The sequence below is a fragment of the Pseudophryne corroboree genome, chromosome 11, assembly GCF_028390025.1.
Source record: "Pseudophryne corroboree isolate aPseCor3 chromosome 11, aPseCor3.hap2, whole genome shotgun sequence".
In the NCBI taxonomy this organism is placed as follows: Eukaryota; Metazoa; Chordata; class Amphibia; order Anura; family Myobatrachidae; genus Pseudophryne; species Pseudophryne corroboree.
Window position 1 is genome coordinate 286,041,308 of NC_086454.1, and position 12,939 is coordinate 286,054,246.

Sequence of the window (12,939 nt, forward strand, 5' to 3'; positions counted from 1 at the left end):
AAATTAATATTCTGTAAAATAATGATCCAAATTGAAACCACGCTGCAGACAAAGAAATCCATAAAACAATTGTGTTATACTGGACACAGTAATAACTTATTTTAAACTCTATGGAAAAAATTGAAACAGAGGTTACATTTGAAGGCTACCGTTCCCATTACTGATTGTGTGGCTTCTTTATCATCTCTCTGATCAGCAGGTACACTCAGCTCAGTTAGCAATTTTCTTTGGCCCCAGGCTGTGACTTTCTCAGTAAAGCCATCCAATGGCCTAATATTCTTGTTAGTGATTTTCAGGTTTGGTTTCTACCAGTTCTCCAGAGTATAAAACCCCCACTTCGAATTTAATGGAATAAGTTTCCTGTGAACCACAGTCTGGGGATGACATGGCTGAAAGCAGAGATGAGACCCTGGCAGACGGCGCCCCATGCAGCGGCAGGTTCACCATTCGCTCCTTGATCAGCACAGAGGAAAGTGCCAAATCTCAGTATGGGCAACAAGAAGCAGCCTATGATACCTTTAACGTCAATAATCTCACCCAGTCCAGTACCTTTTACATGAGAACTTTTGGATACAATACTCTTGACGCCGTACCAAGTTATGACCACTATGCTAATACTGAAGTATCTGGAGAGGTGAAGAAATCCAGGCCTACACTGGAAGATCTTCACTCTATCCTAAAGGTGAGATACAGGAGCTGGTGACCAGAATGCAGTGCTCTCTGTTAGTTTCTTCCCCAATTAAAACTGTCAAATCTTTAACAAGATTATTATGACACTAATTATCAGCTAGGTTGCTGTGTCAAATAATGGAGTATTTTTAGTACTTTAGGCAGTGATTTATCTAATCTTCTAAAGGGGGCAAAGTGGTGATGTTGCCCATGACAATTAGATTCTAAGGGGGGAATTCAAATCTTAACGCGTCCCCTATCTCCCGTCTAAAGTGATGGGAGATAGAGGGGCAATATTCAAATGTCCCCCGTTATCGCCCCTATCGTGTCTAGTACAGTCGGGTTTAGGCACGCAAAGCACTTAAACCTGACTAAACTAATGGGCGTGATCGTGAAAAGACCCGTTTGGGCACCCAAACGGGTCTCTTTACATGTATATCAGCTTGCTACCTCCGGGAGTAGCGAGCCGAAATGAACTTGGCGCGCCCGTCCGCAGCAACATAGAATACTGGCCTCAACTGTTATTTAGTTCTCAAACTCGGTCCTCAGGATTCCAAACAGTTCCTATTTTTCAAGTCTCCTCACAGAATCACAAAAGAAATAATTAGCTCCACCTGTGGATCTTTTAAAGTGTATCAGTGAATAATGACTACACCTGTGCACCTACTAGGTGACCTGGAAAATGTGATCTGTTTGGGGTCCTGAGGACTTGAGAACCACTGATGTTGTCCATTCTATAATTATAGAATCTGATTGGTTCCTGTGGGCATCACCAGCACTTGTCCTATTTAGAATGTTTGCCACATCTCCCCCTTAGTTTAAAAAAATCAAATGAAACCTGTTTTGTTGCGTTCTGTTAGTCTTTGAGCAGTACAGTACATAGCAGCATGCGTTGTCGCAGCGAGTAGCAAAGTGAGCTACATGCCCTGACCTTTATTTCAGCAATGTCCTTATTAGCTGTTGTTCTCTTGGCAAGTTTGATTTATCAAAGCTTGGAGAGAGATCAAGTATTAGCTAATGCGCTTCTAGCTGTCATTTTGCAGGATGTGTTTGAAAAATGAGAGGAGCTGATTGGATGGTACTTTATCTCTCTCCAAGCTTTGATAAATCTACCCTTTAGTGTGTATATTTTGGGCTGCAAATCTACTGCATGAAGATTCATCAATGACTTGGATTCATAATATTTTCATACACTAGATTTCTAGCTGTTATTTGGTTGAATGTTTATTAAAAAGCTGGTTACTGTATATCTGTGATTTTCATGTTTCTCTCTACAATACTGCTTAATGCCAGCAATGTCACGTTGAACGTTTTTACGTTTTTTTCTTGTCCCACCAAAGAATGGAATGTTTTATTTTTTTATAAGACATCATTTTGTGAGCTTGTTATGTTGTGTATAATCCATGGTTCCATCTTGCATTTCTTTCAAGCCTTTTGAAGCTAATATTTGTACCCCCAGACACAGGGGTAAATTTACTAAGATGGGAGTTCTATTTAAGATGGGATGTTGCTCATAGCAACCAATTAGATTCCAGGTATTATCTTCTAGAAGGTGCTAGACAAATGAGAAGTAGAATCTGATTGGTTGCTATTTGCAACATCCCATCTTAAATAGAACTCCCATCTTAGTAAATTTAGCCCACAGAGTAGTTTTATTCAGATGACAAGTTGGTGACAAATCGCTCTGTTCTGCGCTATTTCCTAATAAAGGACCTCATTCAGGTTCAGAAGCAGTTTTCTAAAAAAGCAAAACTGCTACTGCTTACAATCACATGCAGGGGGCCGCCCAGCACAGGGCAAGGCCACCAAGCATGTTAATCGCCACCCAGCGATACGATCACATCGCAGAAATCAGCAATTAGTGGTAGCCCCCCGTGTACGCAGCCCGGCTTTGCAGGCAGGCGCAGTGCCACCATGTTTCCTGTCGCAGGAAATGCAGGCAACGTCATCAGGCCCCCCTGAAAACTCCTATGACATGCCTGCATTTCCAGGACCAATCCCTCCCCCTCCCCCAATGCCGCCTTGTTGAACCCGAATGCCCGCCGCCTGTCAGTCACATTGCGATCGCATCCTTCTGCGCAGCATCTGCACGTACGCTGCCTACAGATGCTGCACATGCAGAAACAGCTGTAAAGTGTCCGTTTGCAATTTTTTTTCGCTATTTAGCGACCAATGCTGAATGAGGGCCAAAGGGTGCTACTATTTATATTGCACTTTTACGCATCAGTGATCATCTCTTTTCCCATCTACAGTATCCCAATTTCAATTGCTACATAGAGAACTTGTATATTTGCTAACATAAGTGGATGCTCCTTGTACAGTGAACTGGAAAACCTTCCACAAACCTTCACTGATACATTGCCCACTGGGGACAAAGAGAAATGATTAACAGCATATTATCCACATGGGTTTACTGAGGCTTTATATGCCTTTCAACAATGTATCTATCGGACAATGATGTAAAAATAAAAATACACGTATTTTATAAAACTATTACAATGTACTCCTGTATCCTAGATTCAGATTAGCACGCTAGTTTCTTTTACAGTTCTAGACCTTTTTGAGTTTATTTTTATTTTTTATAAATGTATATTTCATGTCTTTGAAACAATAAAAAGTACAATTGTATTTTAATGCTCCTTTCACATAAGATGCAAAACATATTCAGTACATGTGTCATTATAGATTTACTGCCACTTATCTCTTGGTTGTTACTTGAAATTTTGGGAGACAAGTCAAAACACAGCTGTAGAACTATGTCATTTGGAGGCTTGTTTTTATTATACTTCAGCTTTTTCATATTTTGTATGTGTAAGCATTATGGATTTGTGTAAACCAGTGGTCCCAAATGTTTTGAATCACGGCACCCTAGCGTATCAGAATGTTTTTCACAGCACCCCTAGGCCAAAGGTTTGCTACACACAAATTCAGAAAAAAATATTCAGTTAAATAAATTACATAGAATTTGATGGCAGATAAGAACCACTTCGTACATCTAGTGTGCTTGTAAGTCATCCTTTAGCTTAGTTATGTTTCTCCACATATCTTATGAAAGGGAGCCACCAGCACTAGTTTTGGCGATTATATTGACCATAAATTTTTTGAATTGATCCCGGACAACCAACCCAGGGCACCCCTGCAAGTGTCCTGAGGCACCCCAGGGTGCCACAGCAACTCGTATTGGAAACCACTGGTGTAAACCATTACAAAACTACAGTAACATGAACATTAAACAAGATAACCATCCAAGTTCCTTATTACTGTATATTTGATTTATAGTGACTATGCTTACAAATATAACTATTTCAAACTTGACTACTGTATATTTATGTCTTACATATGAGGAATTTAATTTGGGGGTATTGAATCAAAGGCATTACTTTTTTTTTGTCTGTGTGGTTTATCTTTTGATGTATTACTTAAACCTTCTGTATTATATGCATTGTTTGAGTTCAAGTTGGCGCCGCGGATGGCTGCCTCGGTGCTGCTCTGCCAAGCAGCCTTCGTTTTTAGTCTTATATGTCTAATATGTCTAATATGTCGAGTCTATCGTACAGTTACAATGTGCAGTATGAACTCATACGTGTAATGTGTGTAATGTATGCTACGTTTTTCCTCCTTCTTATGCTATGTATTCCCCCTTCATGTTGCTGCTTGGCGATGCATTGTACCACAAAAAATTCCTAGTGTACATGAGTACACCTGGCCAATAAAGCTGCTTTTGATTCTGATTCTGATTTCTATCATGCCAACATATTCCGCAGTATTGTACAATCAATGACATATTCATACCTCTGTCCCTGCCTCGGTAATGCCAGCAGTCTAATTTTCCTATAACAGGTACAACGATACCCAGGATAATTCAGCCAGAAGCCAGTTAGCTTACCAGTAGGTATTTGGACCATGGATATAGTACATTTGTATAGTGGAAGGTCATACTATTGCCATGACATTATACTCTAGCCAATATTAAACCAAGGCCATAGCACTAAGTAATGTTAACCACTGAGCCCCTATGGCCATACCATCCCTTACTTGTAATGGTCTCACCAAATTTTTATTAATCTCTCTCAAGAAGCACAGAACATTGCACTGCACCATCCTATATAATAAAAGACTAACGCTGCTCCTCACCACTGTGGGAAGTGTTATGCGCAGGGGTTAAAGTGAGCCGGAACGGGCAGAACTGCGTTCCGTGAGTTCCACTTGGAGACGGAACACAGTTCCGCCTCCTCCAGCTCACCTAACCCGCTGTGTGCAGCGTGAGGCCGGGCGCCCGCTGAGATTGCGTTACCAGCGGGCGCCCGGCGGCAGCCGGAGGCAGGAGCTCAGTACTGAGCTCCGGCTTCCGGCGCTGTCAATGTACGCTATGGGAGAGACGTCATGACGTCTCTCCCATAGTGCCGAGGAGCGGGCGGCAAGAGAGGACTGCAGCGGTCTGGAAGCGGGAGCGGGGCTTGGTAAGTATTGTGACTGTTTCCTTCCTTAGTGTAGCGGCGCATCTATGGAGGGCATCTACTGGGGGGGCATTACTACCTGGGGGGGCATCTACAGGGGGCATTACTACTGGGGGCATTACTACTGGGGTGAACTACTGGGGCAAACTACTGGGGGGCATCTACTGGGGGCATTACTACTGGGGGGACATTATTACTGGGGGCCAACTACAAGGGGGCAAGCTACTGGGGGGCAAACTACAAGGGGGCAAGCTTCTGGGGACAAACTACAAAGGGGCTAACAACTGGGGCAAACTACAGGAGGGCATTACTACTGGGAGCAAACTACAGGAGGGCATCACTACTGGGAGCAAACTACAGGAGGGCATCCACTGGGGGACATTATTACTGGGGGCCAACTACAAGGGGGCAAGCTTCTGGGGGCTAACTACATGAGGGCATTACTACTGGGGGGCATCTACTGGGGGACATTATTACTGGGGACTAACTACAAGGGGGCAAGCTTCAGGGGGCAAACTACAAAGGGGCTAACAACTGGGGGCAAACTACAGGAGGGCATTACTACTGAGGGCAAACTACAGGAGGGCATTACTACGGGGGGAAAACTACAGGAGGGTATTACTACTGGGGGCATAACTACAGGAGGGCATTACTACTGGGGGCATAACTACAGGGGCTAAACTACTGGGGGCATAACTACAGGGGCTAAACTACTGGGGGCATTACTACTGGGGCTAAACTACAAGCAGGGCATAACTACAGGGGCTAAACTACAAGGGGGCATTATTGCTGGCGGCTAAACTACAAGCAGGCAAACTGCTGGGGCTAAACTACTGGGGGCATTACCACTGGGAGGCTAAACGAAAGGGGGGGGGGAACTAAGGGGTCATAACTGCAGGGGCATTACCACTGGGGGCATAACTACTAGGGCTAAACTACAGGGGGCTAAACGACTGGGGGCATTAGTACAGGCAACATTACTACTGGGGGCAATACTACACAGGGGCATTACCATTAAGGGCATTACTACTGATGGCCCTTCTAATGAGGGCATTGTAAAGAGGGCACTTCATAAGGAGCATCACTTCTGGGGACATAAGGGGCACAACAATTGCGGGCATTGCATAAGGGGCACCACTATTATGGGGTCTATATAAGAGGCACTACCACTGTGGGCACTAGCAGTACAGTAGACATTGCATAAGGAACACTACTACTGTGGGCATTGTATAAGAAGCGCTACTGCAGTGGGCATTATGTGTATTATGGGGTGCTACCACTGTGGGCATTATTACTATTCTGTGACCACACCAATTTCTTTTTGAGACCACGCCCATTTTTTGTGGGGCGCGCAATACCTTTGTTACATGGGCGCCGTGGGGTGGGGGGTGAGTTCCACCACCTCTGAAGGACCACTTTAAGCACTGGTTATGCGCACCAGCAGCCACTAGATGGCACCCGACAGAGCAATTCAAGTGTTGCTCCATACATTACTGTTATGTTGTTCCGTAAGTTTGACGGGCTGGTAACTAGTCTACCAGTGAACAGACGCAAATAATTATACTGTCGTTTTAGAAACATCTCATGAATAGGAACCAGGAACAACCTAATGCTGTGTTTATATTTATTTTACATAGAATAGAAGTGTTTGATATTTCACATAATATCACTGTACCGTATGCTGTAGCTGAAGATTTCATACAAGTTTATTTAGGCTTCTCGGTGCTTCATTTTCAAATCTGTATTAACTGAGTGTGGATTCTTTATCTTGCTTAGAACAGTTGATTTTATTTTGACCTCTGACTTCAACATATATCATTTTTAAGCTGGCAGCAGTCCTGCAAACATCATGTATAAATGTATTACCGCCTGCTCTCCCTTACATGCACAGTTTTATCCTCTGCATGACATTTACATTCAGGGGCATATTAAGAGAGGAAGGGGATCATGTGCATACTGTGTCTGGGCTCCCTCTTCTCTAGCCGGCAGCACAAATGAGTACACACTGGCATTGTGACAGAGATTACCGCGCATGCACAAATCACCAAGAAAATGAAGCTGTGACCATTTTCTCTGTGTTATTTCTTCTGTGCATGGAAGTATTAGAGATGAGCGGGTTCGGATTTACTCGGTTCTTTACGCCAGAATTATCGCCATTTCTTATTTTCTGGATTTTTCTTATTGGTTAACCAAAACACGTGACGTCTGATAGCCAATGAGGAGATTCGGGTAAATCCGAGTAAAACCGAACCCGCTCATCTCTAATATGTATATATTTATTTATACAGTAAAACAAAGAAACAGCAACACTCACAGGACTTTTGAAGTAAATAGTGTATTTCAAGATTATATGAAAGTTTCCAATGTTTCGGAACCCGCAGCCCCAAAACGTTGGAAACTTTGATGTGATCTTGAAATACACTCTAGTCCTGTGAGTGCCGCAGTTTCTTCATTTTACTGTATTCTGTTTCCACGGAGGGCACCAGGACCAAACATCCGATTACTAGGAGTGCTGGACACCCAGAAATTAATATATGTAGAGAGTTTTAGTCTATCCCTGGATTTTTTCCCAAAGTAAAAAAAAGACTTTCATACTCAGAACAAGGGAGGTGCAGCTGCTGCAGAACCTCCTGCAGAGGTGCGAGGCACTGACCGTGGTGTCCTTCTGGCGGATGCTGTGGTGGCTCTGGATGAAAAGGAGAACAGCCACAGAGACACATTCTTCAGTACTGCTGGGCTTTCTGTCCCTGCCGTTCAGTGTCAGCTGGGAGGGGGATACGGATCAGCCAGTGGCTGAGTAAGTGCTGGCCGCCAGCAGCTCCTTGTCTTGGCGGCGGAGGGAGCGGCTCTTCTAGCTGCTCATCGTGGTGGCGTGGGGAGAGAGCAACACAGGAGAGGGAGGCGGGCGAAGGCTCCAAACATGTGGCTCCGATACGGGGTGAGCAGGAAGCGGGCACATCACATTCCGGTGGGGTAACGGAGGAGGTTACTGCGCAGCTGCTGCTGAGGTCAGGCTCCCACCACCAGCAGCGCGGAGACTGGGAAAATTAGGAGAGGGAGGTGATCACTGATGCCGCCGCGTATGGGTGATTGAACCAGCGGATCAAGCACTGGATCCGCTGTCCAATCAAATCTGTCCCTGTCAATGAGGCACTTACATTAGTGCCTCTTTCTCCACTTTTTTCTGTGGGCTTTTACAGCCCAGTGATTAGCCCCACCCTCCGCTTTATCCCCATGTTATCAGTGCCTCTTAAACTGTTTAAATGTATTAAAATGATTAGAATAATATAACGAAGATACTTATGACACAGAATATGTGTCATAAGTATCTTCTTTGTATTATTCTAATCATTAATGACAGGGGAGGCACTGCCTCCCCTGATTGCACGTCTATGGGACAATGGATGCCATGCCATTTTCCCAGTGATTTGTGCATTACTGCCACTGTTGACGTGGGACTCAGGAGGGGTTGATATTTCAGAACATGGGCACAGGGTGTGCAGCAGGGGCATATTAAGAGAGATGGGGGCCTGTGTGCTGTCTCCAAGTCCCCTTCTGTCTATCTTGCGGCAGCATATTACTAACCGCTAGTAGTTTCTGGCGCTGTGCCAGAGTTTACTGCACATGCACAGGTCTCCAGAGAAATGGCGCAATGGCCGTTTTCCCAGCGATTTCCCTCTAGCACATGAGCAAAATGCTGGGAAAATGGCACATAAGCCATTTTCCCGGTGATTTTGCAGTGCTGACATGGGACTCCTGTGAAGTAGATATTGAAGAAATGGGTGCAGCGTGTTGTACCCCCTCCACCTATTGCAAAATGTAGCAGAATTCTGCATTATGGATCGCAAGCAGGCCGGAATGATGTGATTCATGGTGCCAAGGTCCTACTCCTCCCTTGTTGACATATTCAGGCCCAGATTTATTAATCCTTGGGGAGTGATAAATTGCATGGTGATAAAGTACCAACCAATCAGCTCCTGTCATTTTTCAAACACAGCCTGCAACATGGCACGTAGGAGCTGGTTGGTTGGTATTTTATCTCTGTTCACTTAATCTTTCTCCAAGGCTTAGTAAATAGACCCCTTAGTTTGTAAAAGTTAGTACTCAGTGTCGGACAGGGTATGAGAGGCCCATCAGGGAAATGAAGAGGTAGGGACCCATGCTTAGGGGTGTGGTTAGCCTCCAGAAGGTGTGTGGACAGCTACCACAGAGTCTTGGCTAACTACTAAACTAGATGGGCCAAATGGTTCTTATCTGCCGTCAAATTCTATGTTTCTACTGTATTAGTATGGTCTGGGCCCCTTGTAAACATATATACAGTAAGCACTGCTTGTGCATGCATGATAAAGTACCAGATTAATAACTGAAATGTACTGTAGAACATCATACCTCCCAACATTTATGATACTGGAAGCAGGACTGTTGCGTGGCGAAGCTGCGCCCGATTTTTAAAAAGGGGGCATGGTCTATTGAAAAGGGGGCATGGCTTTGCGGGAGTGCTGCGATCGCGAGCCACGCCCCTGTTTTCATCACTGAGGGGGCATGTCCAGCGCTCTTTGAGCCACTGGCATGCCCCCTCTCCCTGTCTTCAGTGAATAGACGCTGTGCACATGCGCACAGCATCTATTCACCGCTGCTATGCTAAGCAGAGCGGTGAGTCACAGGAGCTTCCCAACTGCCCGCTCCCCACCGCGGGACACTGCGGCCCACGGGTCCTAAAGAAATGTGACTGTCCCGCGAAAATTGGGACAGTTGGGAGGTATGGAACATACACCATAATCCAGTTTCATATAATATTATATATTCATAATCTATAATTCGAGTGCACAGTCTGGAACCTATTCCTTAGAGGAGGGGGTGGGCCAGTCTAACCCTTGTTAGGAGCTGATTGGTTGGTATTTTATCTCTATCCACACTTTGATAAATCTCCCCCATTGTTTAGTATTACCCTGATTTTCCACAGCAGGTCTGGTAAAAAGCAAAGGATCACCTGCCCACAACTATAGCGTACAGTGTGTGATTTTTAGCAGGATGGAGCCAAATTGCAGGCCTTGAATGGGGTGGAGCTTGCACAAAGTGGGTGGAGTTTAGACCAAAACCTTCTAAAATCTTTAGTAATGAATATGGTGCGGAAGCAATTAAAGTGAACGGTAATATTCTTCTGTCTCCATAGCAAGATCACCTGCGGCCTCCTGTGTACGAGGCCAGTTTGGACCCTCCCGATGGCGAAACTGAGGGTGCAGCGCAAAAGCCTGATGGAGAACCTGTCAGATTTGGGTGGATGAAAGGAGTAATGGTAAGTTGAAAAATGACAGATACTGTATGAGGTCAATTGTGTATTGTGATATAGCCCAATTTTATGGGTGGTATTCAGTTTGCCGGCTGTTGGGATCTCGGCGCACAGTATACCAGCGCCGGAATCCCGACACCCGGCATACCGACCACTTTTCTCCCTCTTGGGGGACCGCGACCCCCCTGGAGGGAGAATATGCCGGCAGTCGGCATCCCGGCGCCGGTATGCTGGCCGCCGGCATACCATACTACACCCTAAATTTATTTGTATTCTGTTTATTCTATAAACATTTTCAGTGCACTAGTCTAGTAGATTATATTATTATAGGAATATGGAAGTGATTCTTTCACTATAGTTATCGACTGATGTTCCTATGAAATAGATATTGCAATGTTAAACTGTCTCTGTTGCAGAAGGCAACAATGTGTTACCACCACCACCAGCAGCAGCATTATTACTTAGCTGCACTTGACATTTGATAGCTATACTCATTTTCTTGTACACTGATTTCCATAAAGTTCCCTCTTAAGCAGTAAACGTTTCTGCTTGTTGCTGTCACCTATTAGATTATACAGTTACAGTCACAGAATCGGCTGTGTTCCATAGTGACCAATTAGTGTTGGTCACATTAGTTGTTCTGCATTACAGTTTGCACTGTGTTATTAAATATGCTTTATTTGGTTGTTAAGATAAATGTATTTATTCCATTCACCATGACTATATTGCAATGTAAAATTGTTTATGTCTATCTAGATCCGCTGCATGCTGAATATCTGGGGAGTGATTCTGTATCTGCGGCTGCCATGGATCACTGCTCAGGCTGGGATAGGTAAGTGCACTGTGCAAGACCAGCATTTTCCATGTGCTTTGTGTTATACAGTATCTCACATTAATCCTCTGCTCACTCCTATAGCGCTAACCTGGCTTATTATCTTCATGTCTGTGACGGTCACCACCATCACAGGATTGTCCATCTCAGCCATTTCCACCAATGGGAAAGTCAAGTCAGGTAATTACATTTATAATGCTTTCAAAAATCTTGTAGACCTCTTTATAACTCGCTTCCTCGCACAGTATAGGACAGGGGTCAGGGAACTTTTTTACTTTTTACACCAAAATATATTTAGATACGCCGATGTTACCCCCTTGATTTGAAAGGAAAGAAATCATATATTATTGTGCATATATACTGGTTATCACTGTTTATATGGCATTTCTGAGATAGTGTGTGTGTGTGTGTGTGTGTGTGTGTGTGTGTGTGTGTGTGTGTGTGTGTGTGTGTGTGTATATATATAAATATATATATATTTTTTTTATTACTTTCGACAATTATTTTTGGGTAATGAATGGGTTAATTAACAATTTCTCCCCAAAACACCAGAATGAATGTAAGAAAGATGGTTGAGGGGGGAAGGAGACACGACTTTTAGGAGACAGATGGTCACATCCTCACCTCAGTAATGTCAGTGGGAATTTCCCACTGTTATGTGGACCACTGTCTGATCTTGTGGAACTCCGTCAGCCACAGAACACTTTAAGTTCTGTGTGTGGGTTGGCGGGCAGCGGGTGGGAGGACAGGACAGCGCAGGAAGGGCGGGCGTGAGGGAGCGCGGTGTGACGTCAGCACGTCACATTGCGAGCCGGACGGGGCTGGGTCTCGACAGCGTGACCGTCCATTACCCCCAGGAATTTCATTTTTACCCCATTTGGGGTAATTTACCCCCTGTTCCCTGACCACTGGTATAGGAGGCCTCTTCTCCAGACACCCTCAAATACTCCAGAACTAGAGATGAGCGGATTCGGTTTTACTCGGATTTACTCGGTTCTCAAAACAGCATTTTATTGTCTCACGGATGTCACGTGTTTTGAATAGCCAATAAGATGCCGTTTTGAGAACCGAGTAAATCAGAGTAAAACCGAATCCGCTCATCTCTATTCAGAACCCTCAAATACAGACGCAAGACTTCCCTGGTTGCTCAGCATTTCATTAATGCCCCTTTATTTTGTAAAAGAAAAACAACACAAATGCTTAGCTCTCTGCTCTGTAATCTGTTAATACTAAAGTTACTTCTGTTTTAATTGCTTTATAATCTGTAACTATAAAGCACTTTAATTCCCACTGGGAGAAAAGTGCTATATAGATAACATTATTACAATAAATATTATTATTAATATTAGTATTATTATTACAACCCCTGGGCTGCAGCCCGGGGGGGGGGGGGGGGAAGGGGGGAGTGCGGGGGATTGGGGAGAGAGAACCATAACATGCCACACCTAACAGACGCAGGTGTGCTTCTCTGCAGGTCTGCATCAGCCACATTTACATAACAATTCAGTCTTTACTGTACTGTGGGGCATAAAATGAACTAGGGCACTACTATGGGGCATAACATTAACAACTGCCTTGAAGAGGTGTCTCTCTAGAAGCATTGGGACAGGAGTCCTTTCAAAATGTTGCTATGGGGCCCACAAAGTTCTAGCTATGCCCCTGTTTGGGGGGCCTTAGTGTAATTAACTTGT

General features: G+C 44.4%; 1 protein-coding gene across 1 annotated transcript in view; it reads left to right on the forward strand.

The window, feature by feature from the left end:
• Positions 1-385: 385 nt before the first annotated feature.
• SLC12A3 (solute carrier family 12 member 3) overlaps positions 386-12,939 on the forward strand; it is a 204,324-nt gene continuing 191,770 nt past the window's right edge. The window contains exons 1-4 of the mRNA XM_063945407.1: positions 386-682; positions 10,300-10,422; positions 11,173-11,248; positions 11,333-11,428. Of these exons, the coding sequence (XP_063801477.1) occupies positions 386-682; positions 10,300-10,422; positions 11,173-11,248; positions 11,333-11,428 (592 nt within the window). The remainder of the gene's footprint in view (positions 683-10,299; positions 10,423-11,172; positions 11,249-11,332; positions 11,429-12,939) is intronic.